We start from the raw sequence: 20790 nt of genomic DNA on the forward strand, positions 1-20790 counted from the left end.
AAAATGCTAATTACATTACCACATGTGTTGTGTTGGGTGGACCAATCATTCATGCACTAGCCACTGCAACTATAGTAGTAAGTAGTAGAACTTTATAAGTTTGCTTTGGGACCGGGTTGTGAATAGTTTGCGCATGGGTTTTGCCTTGATTGTATGTACCATGTTTGTCGGTGCATAAATTCCACGCACATAGTTGAAGCTTAAGCTACAACCTGCTTATTATGTGCCCATTTGCTTGGTTATGTAATAGTGCCCTTGGACATTTTGTTTTTCTTGAGATGATTAAATAACTTATCTTGCTCTTAGTTTTTATACCAAAATCTAACATGATTCCTAAATTTTGGGGTTGCTATATTTGTAATATATCTTCTTTATTTAGGGATCTAATAAAATTTACTAATTGTGTTATGTGTGTCGAATGTGGATACCAGTATATGCGGATTATTAAATGTGTTTTCCATTTGCCTTTGGGCTAAGGTTTTTGTATTAGCTAGTTGGTGCAAAGAAATCAACAAGGATTATATTGCTCGATCATAACACATAAGTGATACAAAAAATCTAATCTTCCTTGGTATGAATCCAGAAGCAATTTGCGGATACAACGAAATAACTACGCTTTAGAGCCTAAAATGAACAAAATGGTTTCTGGGGAACTAAGATTGATGCCATATGACTATGATGCAATGGTTCATATTTGACCGTCCTTTAATTGGTAGGGTTGTCCACTTATTAGCTACCTAAAAATTGATCAAATATCAGTCATATCTTCCTTTTTCTTTTTTATTTTTTGGGTAATATTAGTCATATCTTTGAATCGATACCTGGCCATTTGTTATCTTAATATCGGTCCATACATAGCATAACGCCTAGAAATCACATAAATTATGTTTCTGCACTTGTTGTTTCAATACATAATTTTTGGTCTAAGTCATGCTTTTGGCGAACTAAGATTTATAAAAAAATAGGTACTTGAGAATTAGTAAAAATTTAATTAAATTACTAGGTATATTGTGTAGGTCCAAGTAACTTGAAAGATAGAACATTGGGTGGGCCAATCATTCATACAATGGCCACTACAACTACAAAATTCATAAGAAATGTAGAAGTTTCCTATGGTGTGGGGTTGTGAATAGTTTGGCCTCGATTCTACCAAATGTTTTAGTGAATAAATTCCATGCAGAAACAAAACTTAAGCTAGAACCTGCTTAATTATGCGGTACCCATTTGCTTGATTGGTGAATAGTTTGGCCTTGCGTCTTTTTTCTTGGTGGGGAGATCTTATGATGTAATTAGTATTTTATACAACTATAAGAAGATTCCTTAATTTTGGTCCCACCATATTTGTAGTAGCTTTGTTCAAAGGGCATAAGAAAATTATTTGATTGTGTCATGTGTGTGGATACCGGTAGACGCAGATACATGGGAGGAAGACATCATCTGGAACTCTATAGAATTATTGTGGTGTGCACTTATTATAGGGAGACTCCAAGTCCAAACCAGAAACAAAAGGCAAGTGTATGATATGGTTTAGGCAGGGCGTAAGCATCATCCTTCTTTATTTGGAGAAAATTAATGAAAAGATGGAGATGTGTTAGTAGCAATAAAGGGGAGCACTGGGGATGCACCCCATGTTGATGGTAATATTATCCTATTAACCATAATTATTAGCGAATATTTCTAGCTGGGCTAAATAGTTAGATTATTATGCATGTAGCCTCATTACCTAATGCATATGAATTGTCCGGCACATTTGTAGGATCTTCCTTTTTAGCTTTAGACACAGTAAAACTATATTGCACGCAGCAATCAGATCAAGATAGGTGGATTTATATGTCTCGAGCATCGGCACAAAGTTTACTTGGAAATCGACATGTGGCACAAGTTGTTAACTACTACAATTAATTAACAAGCCATGTCCTTATCCCTAAGCATCTGGTTAGCTAGCAAAGTACATTGCTTAGTGGAGCTTTACTAGCACCAAATTAATGTGGATTAGGTCTGCAAGCTTTAGTTAGCCTGGAGCTAGCTTACGTGACAAACTATGATTGGCCGGAGGGCCCAACACATGGCCAATACTCCAATAGAATGATACTGCTTTGTAGATTATATACAAGTAAGTAGATTGATTACTTTGCTTACTGTAGTGCTCCTTTAAGCTTGTTTCTTTAATCAAAACATATATTCCCTCATAAACCACCTTTTGTTAGGGAGTATCCATCTTTGTCATTATGGGACATTAACATACACATAGTGCATCAACTAATCAGAAAGGTGCTTTTCTTGCCTCATAAAAACAAGATACTACGCTCCTTGAAAGTTCTACAAAAAATGGTTTTTTTGCTCTTGCTCGGTGTGAGCTTATCCGCACCAAAAGAATGATGGTCGCAAACGAGCAAAATAAGATAGTGGTGTGTATTTTGTATAATGTACATGATTGTGTGTGGGGGAAAGGGGGTGCAATATGTCTCAAGTGTGCGCACGCATGCAAACCCCAGTGTACGTTCTCTAGCGTGCCATGGTAGCAGATCCAACAAAGAAATGTGCCTCTTGTATGGAAGTCAGCTCGACATTACAATGTATTGTGTGCAGTGAGCTCTTCCAGAACGGCTCCGGCTGCAGCCGGACACATAGATTCGTGCATGCCATGATCGATGCATACGGAAGACTGGTGTCTATATATTTTCTTGCTAGAACTAAGGATATGTATGGACTGGCAACAAATTTTGATGCCGATCACGGCAATAATTCAGAAGAATTGTGTCTCCTCCTAATCCTGATGTCACATATCCCACTTATCATCATGATGTATTGTTTGTGTCTATTACATGCATACATGACATGACCTGAGCTAACCACTTAGAGAAAACTAATAAACCTCTATCAAGGTATAAAAGGCCTATTAGATTTGTCAAACTTCGTCCAAGGTTTGGCTATCATTATTCGGTAATATTTTGAAAATAATTGCTTTGACTATGATTACATATCTATGAGTAAATTGCGTCGCAATGCACCTTCAAGAGATGGCGTAAAAACAAACTACAACTTTACACGGAATTTTACCAAATATCTTTGGATGTTCTAATTGGTAGCATTCCATGACCTTTTCACATTCTTTGAAGGGACTTTTACATTTGTGTCCCTAACTCAAACCCACTACTTATATTTATCCATAATTTTGATGTGCGCTCAAGTTTGCCCCTCTTCCCTTGGTTCCCCTTATAGAAATGATCTTCTGTGCCGTTACCGTCTGATCAAAGGGCTTTGACCGTCTATTAGACGTTTTCTGGACATTGTTGCCCCTGCCTCCATATCTCACTAACATGCGGGACCCACTCTAAAAGAACTAAAGGGAAAATCTCTTTCTCTCACTCACTTACATGTGGGGCACAACCGAAATAATAAAAATAAAAAAAATTCTCTCTCAAAACCTCTCTCTTCCTGACATGTGGGCCATGAGACCCACTGTCAGGGTCAATGCGTAGCTGGCCATGAGCGGGTGCGTGCACCGACGGCTCACCGTAGGGAGCTAGAAGACCACGGGAAGAGGGCGAGGCACACAGTGTAGCTACGTGAGGCACACGAGATACGCTTGGCATGGCTAGGGTAGGCGGGCACGCACACGGCCTATCCAGTCATGGTCGGTCATGGCGGCTGGCTTCGGGCAGGGGGCATCGAGCACAGAATCGGGCGGGGGAAGATGTGAGTAGGGCCGCGTGCTTTCCATGATGACGGCAAGGAGGTCAGGTAGGTCAAAGGTGGCTCCGGGCTGCCGAATTATGAGTGGAAGAGCGACGACCATGGCAGAGGTCGAGGTCCCGGGCATTGTGTACAGGCGGCCCCACGTATGATTCATCGCGTTGGGCTGAGGAGAGGCGCCCTACGGAGCTCATGGACATGCTTGGGCTGATCGATCTGGCCTCCGGCCATGGTGGCTGGCAACGGCGTCCTCAGCAGAGCTCTAAGGCGCTCTCAGGCAAACTTCGAGCAATGCGCTACAAGGCACGAGGAGGCTTGGTGAGTGGGCCGAATTAACCTAGGGGTCATGTAGACCGCGACACGCTTGCGTGGATCATTGGAGAGGCATGGGAGCATCAACTCCGATGATAGCTGTGGGCAACGGCGTTATGCCGGAATGGTGTCTTCCCCGTCCATGGCGTCACCGTACACCACTATCCGCCTCGACCTCGACGCCCTCCACCAGACCACCTGAGCCTTCCCCCCACTCCTCACACACAAACGTGCCACCCATCGGCCGGTGTTGACCCGGACAGTTGGTCCCATGGCCCATGTGTCAGGGAGAGAGAGAGGGGTTGTGTGAGAGAAAAAATATTTTATATTTTATTTTGGTTGGGTCCACTTGTAAGTGAGAGAAAGTGTGTGTGGGAGAGTTTTTCGTTTTTAACTCTCGAGTAGGTCCCATGTGTAAGAGAGAGAGAGAGAGAGTTCTTTTCTGTTTTTACTATGGGGTAGGTCCCACGTGTAAGCGACATGTGCATAGAAGGGCAAATATGTCCAGAAAACGTCTAATAGATGGTAAAGCCATGGAGGGCATTTACATTAGAGAAAATTCCTTATTTAACACTATCTTAAATTTCGTTTCCTTATTTGACATTGAAAAAAAATTCTTCCCTATCTAACAACGAGTTTAAATTTTATACCTTTTATAACACTTTCGTCCATTTTGAGTCGAAATGATACTTGAAAAGACCCTTTTGCCCTTATATGGTATTTGTGTGTGGAGGACAGTAACACACACGCAACATCAGTGTGAAGGCAGTAACGCACACAGCAACACACACGCATGCGGGCACACACGCACGCAACACGCTCACAGGCATCAGCACACACGAGCGTAGCACACACACACGCGGTAGCAGCAGCAGCAGCAGCACAACACACACAACAGCACGAACGCACACAACACACAGCATAGGCGGAGGACTCCGTTGGGCGAGGTCGTGCGCCCGCCCTACCTTGATTTAGCACAAAAGCTTTTACACCGATACACATGCATCTAGTTGTATACATGGCTGGGATTGAAAAGAAGAAGTAGAGTCTGGTCATACGGGCCTAGTTTCAACCCCCCAAAAAAACCAAGCATTGAGGCATCCACCGATCCACCAGCGCACGACCTAACTTATGTCCTCTGCATGCACGCATCAGGTGCTCCAAGCCTCCAACATCGTGCCGCCGGTCCCAGCCGTCGTGCTACAGCTAGTGCCATCGTTGACGACCGCGCCATTCCCTGCCAGGTTTTCTCGTTGCTTGCTAATTTTATTAAATGATGCCATGAGAAGATATTAGAGCCCGTGTTTTGCTCTAGGTTTTAGCTGAAGTATAGCTCCGTCCCACCTTAATTTTTTTTGTTCTCCGCCACTGGCACACATGCACGCAACATGGCATACACGTACATACACATGCACTAGCAAACACACATGCAGCAGCACACGCGCACACACGCATACGCACACGCGCGCGCACACACACACAGCAGTAGCACACGGGTACATGTACACGCACGCTTGCAACACCACACACACGCCCACACAAACATACCACATGAGGGCAAAAGAGTCTTTTCATGTGTCATTTCAGCTTGAAATGGACAAAAGTGTTATAAAAGGCATAAAATTTAAACGCGTTGTTAGATAGGGAAGAAATTATTTGTCGATGTCAAATAGGGCATAAAATTTAGACACTGTGTTAAATAAGGAATTCTCTCTTTACATTAGGGGAACTAGCGGCAGAGGGGCAAATTTAAGCACACTTCGAAATTAGAGGTAAATTTGCGTAATGGGTTCGATTTAGGGACACAAATGTAAAAATCCCTTCTTTGAAAAGCTCAAATTGCAAAACCACGTCCTAAACTGGAACAACTGTGCTATACGTACGACAATTCACGTACGAATTCTGCCCGGAGGAGCAGATCAAACCGTATGTCAGTTGGACTCTCAGTCCAGCAACGACTGGAAGTTGCGTCGTACCAAATCGGAAAAGCCATAGTCGTATGTGTAGTAGTTTCGAAACTGGAATAGGCTTCGGGCTAAATGGTTTTGGGATGTCCAAGGCTTAATATTGTCCAGTGATTGTACATGTTGTTAGGAGGTCTACGGAACTGGATGTAATTTTTCTTCTAGTGTTCTCTGTACTATTTTGGTAGTTGATGAATACGTAGATCGGAAGTTTTCTTGCGAAAAAAAATGACGAGTACCTATCTCTAATGGAGTAAACATGATTAATTATAAGCTCTACCAGTGGGTCCACGGCACCTCAATCCATTCATCAAGTGTGGCATATCCCTCCTCGTCCCCTTTCCATGGTGCATGATCGATCGATATGGACTCTTGCCTCAAAAAAATGTGGACCCAACTGGTACATACGTACGTAGGCAGTACAGGTTAATTTTGCTTTATAAGCTAGCGCAACAGCTAGCATCGATGGATGGAAGGAACGAGCTCACGAGCTTGCTTTAGTTTGTGAGCGCATGCATGCTGGGCTCACTCACTCACATGTTACGGACGCTAATTGGGTGATTGAGCACCGTACGTGTCGCACTCGGTTCCAGTTGGCGTTGACATCATTGCCGGCATTGACTTTCCCGCTCAGAAATATCAACGTGACCTTGACGAATGACATGTGAGTTCGGATCCAACCACCCAAAGGCCGAGTCCATCTTGGCCCGGCTGTGAACTTATTAGTCGATCACGTTCCGTACCGACACTTTACAGGAGCGGCCGCAAGCTAAATCATAAACTTAATTCACGAATAATAAAATCCTAAACTGTTGAAAACCAATTACTTGTGAATTTCAGTTTGGCTGAATTTTAATGTGGTTTATGCCTCCTAGAGTATTTTCAAGCATAGTCAAGCAAGTTAGGCGGGAACAAAATGTTATTAGCCACTTTTTAGCAAACTATGGTACCATAAAGGATTGCACTGCGGTGTCGCTTCGGCCAGGACCGGATGAGGTGCCTGACCTATGTAATGCAGACTTGGCCACTGCTTGATGAATGAATTCTCTTTTTCCTCACAAAAGGAGGAAGACCAGCATGCCAATGAGGACTTGGCAGCACCGAAGGCTAATTAGGCCACACGCACACATACATGATTAATGTATAACACATCTAAACTAAGATTCCAGGATAAACTAGAGTTAGAAAGTCCACCCGTCAAGCCAAGCAGGAAGTACCAAGTGATAAATGCTGGAAAATAGGCTCAAAGCTGATTTGATGTTGCCAGAACACAACATTAAAGCAAAACATTTGAGCAGCTTGAAATAATGGATTGGCACACACCTATGATATGATGAGTGTGAGGCAAAGAGCATTCTTATTACTGTAAACTCATGTTTCCACAAACTAGCATTGGTTGAGAGAGCCATAGATGTACTTCTTTTATAGTAGTATTTTTGTAAATATTATATTTTTTGTTGGTTCCCTATTAATGAAAAACTACCATAGAACTATTATTCTATGGTCTGCGGTTCAGAATAAAATCATGTGGCCGCAGAGTTCTTATGCAACTGGTGCACCAACCATTGAAATCCGTGCTAAAATTTCTCAAAATTTTAAAACAACTGAATAGACAGATGTTAACACTTGGTACTTTTAATATGCCACAAATATCCAATCATTTCAACTTACAACGGGTGTCAATTAAGTCCAACCCGTCTCATGTAAAACCCTGGTAAGAAAATAGGACTCCATATACTACTAGTAATTGCGGCAACCATTTATTTTGGAAAGGTCTACGGGATGTTGTCCAACCTGAATATTTTTCCATTCCGCGGCTTAGAAACAAGGAAATTATACAGAAGGGAATGGGAAGAAAATCGACACGAGGGTCGACACAGAGAAGCTCTTAGCAACACACATCGTTTACAACGTGAAGAACAACCAACCAGAGTAAGGGGCAGGTAGAGTGGAGATTACAACGAGGGGACAAAGCTTTGCACCTGACGACCATTTATCGTAGCTATGCCTGAGCATGTGCAGCCTGGCTCGATGGCCCGGGCGAAATCCCGACATCTGGGCCAGGCTCGGGCTCAACTTTTCCAATTCCACATGAAAGATCGGATGTTGGATCAGGCTTCGTCCGGGCAGGCCTGATCTAATCCTAGCTTTGCCACATAGAACATTCCTTGTGTCTCAAAAAAAAAACATAGAACTTTTCTTTTTGAAGATGCAATAAGATTTACGCCTCGATGCGTTGGTAGGAAAAAGAGTTATCTACAATCCCTAGGATATGCCACACCCAAATTCGCAACACCATACCCACTAAGTGTTAGGCACCGCTGGAAGAACCGCTCCTGCTCTAACCCACAGCGGGCACCAATCCTAATCGTGTCAGGAAGGCTAGCGACGTCGGGTTGCACGTTTGTTGAAGGTAATTGTGTTACGCTCCTCTTCGAGGTCTACCACGCCATGAGCATGATCGTCCACAGGTGCCGCATTTCACGGAGGTGGGGGTGGATCGGATGGCCTGCTGTCACCAATCCAAAGAGTCATCTCAGGGCTGAACGGTCGATCCGATCCACGAGTTCACCTCGTGCCAAATACCTTAGGCTCTAGGAGGAGTACGGATCCAATCTATCCTGGCTTTCAAATGTTCGATGTGGATAGACGAGGGTGGCAATCAATCCATAGGTGTGCATCTCATCAATCTCCTGGAGGCACAGCTCCAAATGAGAGATGGTGTCCGGTAAAGTTGATCACACACCTGGCCGGCCGGATGATGGCCGGCCAACGGTGACGCTGCCGAAATATTTAAAAAATATATATAAGAAAAGAATATGTTGGTTCTTTTATTAATGTATGTATCATCGGCTATAAGGGAAAATGGTCACGATGGTGAGCTGTCTGTTGGAAGTTTGTGTCCAGTCTTGCGTACATGGATATGTGAGATGATAAAAAGTTTTCCGGAAGTACATACACCTGTTACACTACCATACGTAGCCATGTCCGTGCTGTTACATTGCTAGTCCCCAATCCCCATCCCTTATCCGTTCTCAGTTTTGTGGATAACTTTCTTCACCGACGTACGTAAAGTCTGCTGTAGGTCTCCATCGCTGTAATTTTGCGCACTGTGCCTCTGTATGACTTTCTGTTTACTTGTTGGAACTGGATAGGTTAGCTTTTGGTGTCACTGGATTTTCACACCATAGTAGGTGTCTCGATTGCAAGCACTTACAGTGGGTTTTTTTAGTGATGTGTTGCGCCTGCTTCTCCCTTTCCCATACCCTGAACTCTCGGATCGGTTGTATTTTGGTTATGCTTTAGTGGAAAAGGGTTTAGCCCGGTTCGAAAAAACATATGTACGTAAATATATTTCTTGGTGAGCTGAGCGTAGCTCGGATTGTTAGGTCGCATTTTCCTGAATTTAGGCCTTTCAGCGATGTTCGTTTAGTGGGAGGAGAGGTTTCTGTTAACTAAGAAGGTGTTTGTGACGACTTTGCCAGTAATCTCAAAGAAATATCAGAACTAACCATTGATCGTGATTGAGAACTACCGGATGCGCCACACGCACGCCATGCATTTCACTGGGGGTAAATGCACAGTCTCCCCTCCACCCTCATTTCCTTATCTCTTTGTGCATCACTATGGCTCGCAACCCCTATTTTCCTCTTCTCCCTTCTGCTTTCAGCCATCGCATACTCTCCAACCACCGCGAATCCAGGCTCCCATCACCCCAAGACGACATGATCATCGACGATGCTGCGTAAGGTGTGCCGACGCTGCGAAGGGAAGTGGCACTGGTGCGGAATCAATCGACGGTTGCTGTGATAACAAAGCTGATCCATCTCAAGCGGTTAGCGAAAAGAAGAAGGATGGAGGCCGTTAGGTGGGGAGAAAAAACAGAAAAGGGAGGGGCTCGGTTAGCTCACGGGAACGGGTACGGTGGCGTCACGTAGCAGCTGGCGGCCACCTCAACCTCAACGGAACAACGGCGGGTTAGGTCACACGCACGCTCCACTAGACACTAGACACCTCTCCGATTAATCCACCTTCCATCATGCGGCGAATATGTAATACCACAGGGCGTGACCGACGTGAGGTGGATTCCACGGCCGGCCGGCCGGCCACCTCTCTCTACACGGCTGACCCCCGTCCCATCGGACGTCTTAAGTCTAGTCCTGCTAACAAATATCCCCGCTGGTGTTCAGAAAATATCTTCTTCTTCTTTGCGAGAGAGTGTTCAGAAAATATCTTAGCTTAGTTCATTGCGGCATCTAATAGTTAACTTGAATAGAAAAAAAATCGGCAAATGAAAATGAACATGAATAGATTTGTTGACACCGCGGTACGGCAATTTCAGAATACGACCTTGACCATGAACCCAAGCACTAACTTTTTTTTTTGTCATACGTAGAACTGGAGTAACCCTAAGAGCCGTCGTTTTGGGTGAAGGCACGGCATTTCTGTTTCTTGTTGCAGCTGTTTCTGGACATGCTTCTACAGAGGAAGTGAAGTAAACTGAAGAGCAGCAGCATTTCTGAACCAAGGCGGAGGAAGCTGCAGGATTAGCAGCAGCTTCTACGGAGAGATTGCTTCGTCGTTAGACTAGGACCGATCAAAAAGTTCCTCTTGGAAGGTCGTGAGAGGGAGAAACCAATTAAAGATATGCAAAACATAATTTTGCGTGATTTTGTGATGTACTAACTGTTTTACTTGGTGGTCACACAAGTGACTAGGACCAACACTTTCTTCTGTTTTTTTTTTTTTTTTGAGAATCAACACTTTCTTCTGTTTTCTTTTTTTTGAGAATCAACAATTTCTTCTGTTAACCGTCCTTATCGAAAACGACAACTATTACCGGACCGTAGGCAATACACTATGGACTGTGGTACAACAGGCCCACAAAATCCACTCTGCGAGGAGAGAAAGTTCAAAGAGTGAGATTCCATGGAGTGGAGAGAGCATATCACTGTCGAGAGAGAGAGCGTGCCGACTCGAGCACGCATAGAGAGCTCCAGGTAGTGCTGCAGCAGTAAACCCAACATGTCTGCCCCAGTTGTGCTGTGGCCAAGAATCCTACAACATGACCGAGAGAGACCCCCATCGAACACCATTCTCCATCGGTGTATGTTCTGAATCCGCGTCCCGTCGCCGTCCCAGCGTGTCTCCGGAACAATACCCAGCGAGTGCATCTCGCCGCACTGTCTTCGGTTGCTCCACAGTCATCCTGGATGAGGATGACAACATCGATCTCAAGCACACACACACGGCCACCAATCCGTCTCGACGACGACCGTGTCATCCTACTTGTTCTAAGAGCACGGCCACGCATCCGCCGTGAGGATGGCGTGTGTCGGCGTCGACGGTCGACTGGCGCGATGCCAATTGTGCATGTCCCGGCGGCTGAACTTTATCGCTCTACTAGGGGCCAACAGATTCTGTGCCGCTGGGTTTGCCGGGATGCAGGAATGAGAACCTCCCCGCAGTAACAGTGCTCAGGTGTTCCCAGACTGTAGCAGATGCAAAGTTGGGACCTGGTTCCGGTGACTTCCCGGCGAGTTCTCCCTGATCATGATGAATGAGTGACCGAGCATCCGATGCCTCGGAGGATACCACCCAGCCAGCCAGCAGCCTGAAGAAATATCCATTCAACTGCTCTTGTGCTCGGTGGTAGTACGGTGCATCGGCCCCTCCAACTCACGGCAGCCCTTGTGCTCAACTGCTCTGCAGTCTGCACCAGCACTTCCCAGGAAAAACCCCTTTCTCAAAACCTGAAGAAAGGGGAGGAGCATTATCCATGGCATTTGTCAGGTCCCCTTCAGCGAGCGCCTTTAACTGCTGCTAGTGACACCAGCACTCGCGGGGAGCAGGAATAAGCAGGGCCAAAAAAGCAGGGCCAAATCTTTATGCAGCAGCTCCAGGATCACCTGCCAGAAGAGAAAAAATTGATTCTGTAATTAGACTAAGTTAACAGAGGATGCTTCATGTAAGAGGAGAAGTAAAGCAAGATTTGATGCAAATCGGCTGTCACCAACAGGAAAGGGAATAAGTAACACTGGACTTAGTGCAGGTCAGCATCAGGAAAGCAAAGTGTTTTATTAGGTGATTGCTGCTTTGATCCAGCACAATGATCTGGGGAAAGATCATGCCGCGTTTCTTATCCTTGTGGGGGATGATGATCTTTGCCTAATACTACTTCTAAATTGCTTTATGTAGTGCTCCAACTCAGAATTTACTGCCGGCTTCCGAGATACAGGAATCTCTGGATGTTCTTTCTTAGTGACAAATCTCTAAAGATACTGCAGTTATTATTACTAAATCCTTACTTTTGCAGTCAGGCCCATGACTAGATGTCAACCGGTACGAAACTTTCGCACATATATAGCATGATCCGAAGAATGTGGCGACACGATCTCTAGAATAAGAACTTACCAAACTTATAATGATATCAACCAAATCAAAGTCACTGCATAAAAGGTCATGGCCATGTTATCCACAGCATTCACTAAGATAAGAAACAGAGCATTGCAGACATACAACGGTTTGTGCAAGTACTTTGTGACTATTTTCACCAAGATATTATCAGAATAAGTTCCACGTCTAAAGGACGACAGCTTTAATCCACAAATATCTCGGCAATACATACATTGGTGCCACACATCATCACAAAACTGAAGCTACTGGCAGTAATAGACAGTTAGTTGCTAAAGGATAAGATATATACAGGGGTGACACAATATCAGTTCATGTCTCATACAATCAATGAGGAACTAAAGTTTGAGTAAGCTATGTGATCTTACTAATCGGGCTAGGTTGGCCCTGCTCCCTAAAAAAGAGCTCTCTGTCTGTCTCCCAACAGTAAGGAAGACACACTAACACTATATCTATTGCATTTCTGATCCGTCGAGGGAATAACATTTACAGGAAAACACTGATATGACTTCACAAAACTTTCCTAAGCTAAAAATTACCTTCCTACACTTTACAACAATTGGTTAGTTACTGAGACAACAAATAGCGCTGCAGGCACTCTTTTGTTTTTTGGAAGTTCATTGGCTTAGATATGTAGGAATCCATGCCTGCAGCAAGGCACTCATCAGCACTCTCCGCGAATGAATTTGCTGTCATCTGCAATGCATCATGATATTCGGGGTTATTATACAGTATCCAAAAATAATCGACTTAATGTAATGGTCCATAATCCCTACTATCTATTGTTATATGGGGATTAACCGAGCCACAAAGAAATCCCATGCATTGACATTTAAAGCCAAATGGAAGAGTATGTGAAGCCTCATGGCCAGAAACACACTGAAAAGGCTCGAAAAAAACATCCACTGTTAATCAGTAAAGTGGAAATGTTGTTCTCACAATGTGTCGATGCGTTCTTTCAAAGTCTAGGCAAGTCTATGATATTGCTATGAAAAGATTCAAAAGAGCTCCTTCGGTAGCGCTGAGGTGCTAGTATTTCCCACATTAATTGGAGAGGAAAAAGAAAAGGACCAAAATGGTATATACTAATCACCCAGACATTTGAGCTGTTATTGCATAAGGAACACATTTCCAATTATAGCACTGTAGTTGTACAGAAAATACAACTTATTCTTAAATATTAGATACAGGTAATGTGATTGCGCGTAGTTCGGGCACTTGTCTTACAAAGCAAGGCAGAGATAACATGAACATTTGAAATATTAGATGCAGGGGCATATTTTACTTTTTACTCTAAATATGAGCACTCAAAGCATTGAAATTTCTATTTTGCATATGAATATTTTTCTCCACTACGCACCCAACTGCATGTCATTTTGCACATGAATGTATGATCACAAAAACAGACAATCATGAAGCAACATGGGAACAAAGGTGAGACACAGATACTATTAAACATGAATTTGGAATTGTTTAAGTAAGCTTACCGCAATTATAGGTACTCTCTTCCCTTTCTTGTCTTGCACACAATCAGATGAAATAGCTGAGTTGGCTATCATCCCATTGTCTTCAGGCTTTACAGAAGCGTCCCAACAGCCAGTATTTTCAAAGTGACGGATCAATTTAGTGGCTTGTAGGCCATCCATTACTGGCATGTGAACATCCTGTCAAGAAAGTGACATTACCATTGTCAACAGAAGAGCAGAAGAAACGCTACTGTATGATATAAATTTCACTTGGTTTCATAAGGCTGCCCTGACACCAGTAATGATATCACAAGATGAGGCACCATCTTTATAACTTAAATTATATTTATCAAATAGTATAAAGGTAATTTGCTACGCTATCAAACAATATCAATACCGGACCATGGTGACTAATGATATAGGAAGCAAGGAGGTCAACTAATCATTGTAGACAACAAGAGATAATCCATGAAGCTTGGAACACACTAGAACAAGCCAAGCAATGAGCCAACTCAATCAATTATTGGAGTAGCCCTTGCCTATTTTTAAGTTCAGAATAATGTATATCCATCACCTAACAGATTAAGCTTTTTGCTCCATTTTTTTGTGCTTGAAGTGGTGTGTTCATGAAAAGGATGCGCCTATTGGCTTGAATTTTTTGAATTTTTTTTGTAAACTTGGCATCTTTAAGTGTCACTTTTGTAACTTAAATATTTTCAGGTGAGGCAATCGAGAATGAAGTGATGGCTACATATGGATGAATGGATGAGGTAAACATGAGAAACCAAACTAATGCTAGCACGTAGCATAGACAATTGAGAATTTTGTTTGTCATACCATCAGGATAATATCATATTGGTGGCACTGTACTGCACGGATTGCTTCCAGTCCGTTATTTACTATGTCTATTCCATGACCCAGCGGCACCAGCATTGATTTTGCCACCATTATATTGACTTTGTTATCTTCGACGAGGAGGATCTTTGCCTTGCTGCTACTTGGAGAACACTTGGATTTCTTGTTAAGTGATTTTTCTTCAAGAGCTTTGCATGCTTTCCCTCCCTCCTGAATGCCAGCCCCTGAAACTGATGTTGTCTCGGCTCGGGAACTGGAAACCCGTTCAGCTTGACTATTCAGTTCAAAGACCATTGAACAATCATTTTTTTCTTCATCTATGCTGCTAACATTTGGACCATTTGATTGACTAGCAGCAGGGGCACACTTTCCAGAATTATCTTTCGTCGATATGAAACCATTGGAGAATGGTTTATGATCCTCTATTACATTAGTAGAATCATAGCCCATAAGATTGCTGCCAAAGAACTTGGTGTTGTTCATTATTGGAACTCCAGAAGACAGGAGAGAAGGGCGCACTTTCGGCTTGAAAACGAAAGATCCTTCTATATCATTGATAGTGAGATTATTACGAGTACTGGCCTCATCATCAGGATCATCACTGTTCTCCTCTTTTGCAGGAATTTTGCAAGGTATCATGAATGTGAATGTTGATCCTTCATCCTCATAGCTAACCACAGTTAGAGTACCACCCATCAACTCCACCTAAATCATTGTGAAAAATCAATAGAATAGTTACATGATTTATTCCTTATCTAAGAAAAGTTACACAACTTATTAAGTTACTGTGAACCTGCTTTAGTTAAAACTAACATTAAAGTATTTCTTCTTGTGATTCCAGGTATTAGTGGTTAGTTCATGCATAACTACTGGTATATTAATTTTGTCTTATAGATGAATCAATAACCGGAACTGAAAAAAGAGCGTACCAACTGCTTGCAGATCGCAAGGCCCAACCCTGTTCCACCATATTTTCTTGCATGGTCCGTACTGGCTTGCATATACCTCTTGAACAAACACGGCAGTGCCTTCTCTGCAGGTGATCATAGATTGAAAGAATCATGAGAAAAGGAGACAAAACAAACCCCAGAGATTATATGTTTCCCCTTGAAATGGGATATGGGGGAAAAGGAGATATATGGGGAAAAACCTGGTATTCCGATCCCAGTATCATGTACATCGCACTGAAGCCAAACAACTTCTCCCTCATGGTACTCCCTAAAATTTTCATTTGATACAACACCATTCTGACAAACATCTTCACGACTGGAGCAACGCGAAGCATCTTTATCACAGTTTCTTGGAGAGGCAGCAGAATTTTCTGCTGCAGTAGTAACTGAGCTTGCAGGATGGGCTCTCACATGAAGTTGCCCATTTTCTATTTCACATACTGCTTGCTGCTTATCTACAAGACGAAGTTTTATCCCAACCGTCCCATCATGTGTAAACTTCACTGCATTGCTGTCATGGTTCCAAATAAGATATATATCAGACATATATTTTGCATTACATCCAAGCGCATGTTTGTTTTATTTAACTTTTATCCAATCTCTTTAAAGGCTGGTATGCTTTAGGAATATAGGAAATGGAAGCTCACCTGATTAAATTGGTCAGAATTTGCCTAATCCTTAGCACATCACCAATGACCTATAACAACATTGAAAAAATATAACTGAGACGAATGAAATCATTTTAAGTAAGCGAAATCCCAAAATTGACAAAGATCTCTACTGCTCTGCAACTACTTAAACTTATAAATAGGTACTTCATTTTCTTCCATAAGGTGACTGAAGTCAATTTGCAGATACATGAATGTGTAAAGCCAAATTCAGTCTTCACCCTTAACAAATCAGAGTTTGACTCTGGGTCCGGTACAGGTTGACGCGTTAACGCTTTAGACAAGAAAACATGGGAGAAAAGGTAGTTATTACTCAATACCTCCAATGGAACATCATCTCCTATAAACCCTTCAAGGGTCAATTCCTTCTTCAGAGATGCAGCGGCAGTTTGGAGTACGTGTTTAACTACTTCCCTTGGTCTAAATGTCGTAGCCTCTAGTTTCATAGCTCCTGAAGTAATGAAGGCAGAAACAACCTACTTCAGATTTCGAGTGTCTTAGGCACAAAGAGAAATATGTTAACAACTATAACACGAAATGAAATGCACCAACGGTTTGGATAATTGTTTGGAGCAAATCTCAAAAACTATCTTCACTCAGGAGATGTCATTCTGAACTTATTTACTACAAGTAATACAGTGGGAATTGAAATGCACTTAATGCATCCAGCAACTCCTAGAAACCACTTGAAAAGAAGAAGATAAATGGTTCATCTTCCTTAAATAACATTCATTTTAAATACCTGACTCCACTTTGGAAAGATCGAGGATGTCATTGATCAATTGCAATACAAGATCTCCAGAAGATAACATAACTTCTAGCAACTGATATTGCTCTTTATCCAGTTTAGTAGCTGCAAGAATTTCAGCCATGCTAAGAACCCCTGAAAGGGGAGATCTGATCTCATGGGACATGGTGGCTAGCATTTGTTTTGCTCTCATAGTTTCCTCTGCAACGTTATGCAAGTGGAAGCATTCAGTGTACAATTCTGACTTACAGCTCAATAATTATATTAGAGTAAATTAGACTGCTACAAGATGCAAACCAGTAATGTGCAGAGATCTGCTAAGTTCTGTTTCCTTGGCTTTTTGGATAGCTTCTCTCACCCTTATATCCGCCATTTTCTCCCTTGTTTTGACCTAAAGTGCAAATAATCAGAAGGGCGGAACAAAATATAGAACAGCATGTGGTGTACTAAATGCAATTTAATTAAGGACGCATTTAATGTGAAAACTACTCTCAAAGAATAGTTTATGCAATCCTCACAAGAAGGTACCAATGCACAATATCGTTTTCGCATGCAATTTCAAAACTGAAATCATGAGCCTAGCCATGAAATATAACATGCCAACCACTGGTAAGAAATGCCAATTACTCCCTCCATTTTTATATAAAAGGCCACAAACTCGGATTACAGGTACCAATGTAAAATTTAATGCATATTTTACAAGTCAGATTTTCTTCTTGTTTACTGGGATCATTAATACTCCGCATGCATGCAAAGAAACTGAGTGGAGAAGTAGCTAACTTTCATTATGACTGCATGCATGCAAGTATTAAACAAGTTCTTAGTACGAGAAAATATCATTAATTTTGCCTCGAATACTGTTGGTGGCCTTGTATAGATGCAAAATGTATATTCCATAGTGGCCTTGTATATAAAAATGGAGGGAGTATCTACAATGCTACAAGAAGCGACTGGTTCCTACAGAGTTAGAAATAGGCGCAGTGCCACTGGATGAAAGATAAATTTTAGTATGCAGTTCTAGGCTTCTAGCTACAATTGTATGCATCCTTCACAGACCAAGAAGAAGGGTGACTTTTACTGTGCACACCAGAGCCAAGGGAAACGGATAATATTTTTTATTCTCAAGATTCAGAATGAAATGGAATTGAAGAGGCCTATATGAGAGAAGTAAATTCAACAAATCACCTGGTCTGTTATGTCCATTGCAACATAATTCACACCAATTGTTTCCCCAGATTTGCTGAATACTGGTTCAATGTATGTCACAAAAGTCTTTGCTCCAAACAATGGAGTGTTAAATACAAACTCTCTCTTAGTTGGTATACCCTTGGCCATAACCTCCCTCTTGACGTTATTCATCTCATCTATACCCTCACCTGACAATATCTCATGGTCGGTTTTACCAATAACATCCTGAAAAATAAATTGTAATTAACCAAAGTCAAAATTTATAGAGTGAGAGCAGTGAACAGTATATGAAGCAGAAAAGTCGGCAACGAAGGCATGGTGAAGGTATCAGCAAAAATTAAATTACCTCATCAGCAAGTGTTGGGAAGTGATTAAATATGAAACGGTACCGCAAGTCAGCATCCTGTAAACAAGAAAGAGAATACATATCATTTACCAATACCCTATCATCGAAGTTCATGTTCAGTGCTCCATCATGTTCCTTCTTTGAACAGCATCTTGTGTACATAGCAAGTTGTAACTGGTGTAAACTTAGATAAAGCATACCTGGTGAGCAATTACAATAGGAGCACTTTGGAGAACCAAATGCAAGAAGTAATCAGCCCGTTTTAACATTCCAGAGAATTCCTCCACCGGTGTATGTGACTGAAGATTCTTTATATCTTCCTCCAACTTTTCCTCCAATGCACGCTCCCTTTCCAGGCTTGCCTCAAGCGCTTCTTCTAACCGCATCGCTCGCTCTTTCCAATAGGAAATAGTGTTGTATTCTGCATCTATTTTAAGCTCTTGATTACGAGAATGGTCATCAGTCTTTTTGCTCGGACGCTTCCATTCATTCTTGTAAACTTCATCCAGTATTGGTACTTGCCTCTTCGCAGCATAATAATTTTCATCCTGAAATCGCTGCTCCTCCAAGATTTGTTGCTTCTTTTCTTCAATCTCTTTTCTCTGTTGGGAGAGACGGCCAAGCTCTTCGCTCAAAAGCAGAGCATTACTAGCCCGCTTATATTCCCAATGCTTTACAAAGTATTGCATTTGAGAAGCGCCTTTCTCAGAGCTTGCAATTTCCTTTAGCCGGTGGAGATCCGCACGAGCAGGCTGCTCATGAAACTCAACATCATTGAGTGCATCGTGGTCCTCAAGTTTCTCCATTTTGAACAGCTTCTGGTCTACATCCCCTACATTAGGCCACATTGGTGGTGCGACCTCATCATCAGACTCGCACTGGTACTCGTCGCCCATCTTTCTTTTATATCAAGCACTTCTGCTATCTGGTGAAATCTCACTCAAACTTTAGTCATTGTGCACCCATCATGTGCTGTTGCCGGCTGTTGCTTACACACACTAATTTCTACTTCAAATTTCAACGTTCCCAGTGCTCTGAGAACAGCAAGTCGTAGCGTAACTAACTCTTGTGTCCACCAACCTGCAGACAGAGAGAGAGGATCAGCAGCTACTTCTTTTTTCTGCATAAAACATCCAGTTTGCAACCTGGTGCCAAATGAAAAAAGATAATCTCATCACAACAGCTGCCCAAATTTAGATAGTTTCTATAATGGCAATAGTTGACAAATTGGATTGCACAGTACTATGAATGTGCTGGAGAAACAAGTTTGAAGTGAGAGCAAAATATGATCAACAGGTAACGCATATCCAAGTCAAATTCGGTAGAGAAAATGCCTAAAGGGATTCCGCTTTCAGGGCAACCAAGTAAACGCTCATGGCTGTGGCAACAAAAGCAGACATGCAGCTCTCCTTTTCACGAAGCTCCATACATACATTCCGTAAAGATGTCACCTCCCCTTTCTTCGAGGCAGCAGGGGAGCATTTTCGGATCATGGGATGGCAGTGAAAAAGGCACATAACTGAATCTAAGATTCTACAAGACTCCAGAAACCACAGGACCAAACACAATGCTGATGAAAATATGACAGATGCAAATCTGAACTACAGCGTCCAATTGAACTGACCTCTCCAAAGGATCATAGGCCAAGTCACTACAAATCGAATGAAGCATATGCCTCATAAAGTCAAACAGCTCAGTACTAGAGAGAGGCACAGCTGAAAACAATCATCAAACCAACAGCGTGCGTCAGAAACCTGATCCCAGTAGGATCCGACCTTGCTCTGCTCCGCCGGCCCATGCCCACAAACCGCTCGGCAGAATGCCAAGGAAAGCTCACAGCGCCGCAGCACTCTAGATCAAATCCCCAGCATAGATAACCACCCGATCAAACGGAAAAACATGCCAAGTGGGCAAGCACCACCAGAAGCCCAGCAGCTCTACGAAATCGCAACACGCCCGCTAGGCGTTCGACGGAATGCCTGACCGGCACCAGCGATCGGGAGGCCTCCCGACTCACCTGAGACAACGGGCGCGAGCTCCGAAGACGACGCCTTGGGCTCCCTCCTCCTCCTCCTCCTCCTTCCCGAACGCGCACGGCCGCCGGGACAGGGACAGGGACAGGAGCAGAGAGGACGCGCGAGATTGAGTTGGAACTTGGCAGTGGGGGGTCAATGCAGGAAGGC

At 42.9% G+C, this 20790-nt stretch overlaps 1 protein-coding gene across 1 annotated transcript; it reads right to left on the reverse strand.

Annotated features, from left to right (window-relative positions):
* Nucleotides 1-12624: 12624 nt before the first annotated feature.
* LOC119329517 (probable histidine kinase 1) lies at nucleotides 12625-20784 on the reverse strand. Its single transcript, XM_037602578.1, has 13 exons — nucleotides 20625-20784; nucleotides 18808-19687; nucleotides 18608-18664; nucleotides 18259-18486; nucleotides 17371-17464; nucleotides 17068-17274; nucleotides 16646-16776; nucleotides 16305-16354; nucleotides 15858-16168; nucleotides 15637-15740; nucleotides 14690-15412; nucleotides 13874-14050; nucleotides 12625-13082 (listed from the first exon to the last, which is right to left on the reverse strand). Exons 2-13 carry the CDS (start codon nucleotides 19501-19503, stop codon nucleotides 12954-12956), a joined length of 2907 nt encoding a protein of 968 aa, XP_037458475.1. The 5' UTR covers nucleotides 19504-19687; nucleotides 20625-20784; the 3' UTR covers nucleotides 12625-12953.
* Nucleotides 20785-20790: the final 6 nt, after the last annotated feature.

This window comes from Triticum dicoccoides, chromosome 7A (genome assembly GCF_002162155.2).
Source record: "Triticum dicoccoides isolate Atlit2015 ecotype Zavitan chromosome 7A, WEW_v2.0, whole genome shotgun sequence".
NCBI classification, from domain to species: Eukaryota; Viridiplantae; Streptophyta; class Magnoliopsida; order Poales; family Poaceae; genus Triticum; species Triticum dicoccoides.

What these genes read in the sequence shown, in the direction of transcription:
- LOC119329517 (XM_037602578.1), bottom strand. Translation starts at nt 19,503, where the DNA reads ATGGGCGACGAGTACCAGTGCGAGTCTGATGATGAGGTCGCACCACCA. An exon ending in CTATTGTAATTGCTCACCAG is followed by an intron (nt 18,665 to 18,807) that starts GTATGCTTTATC and finishes TCTTGTTTACAG; the next exon opens with GATGCTGACTTGCGGTACCG. An exon ending in GAGATGATGTTCCATTGGAG is followed by an intron (nt 16,355 to 16,645) that starts GTATTGAGTAAT and finishes ATGTTGTTATAG; the next exon opens with GTCATTGGTGATGTGCTAAG.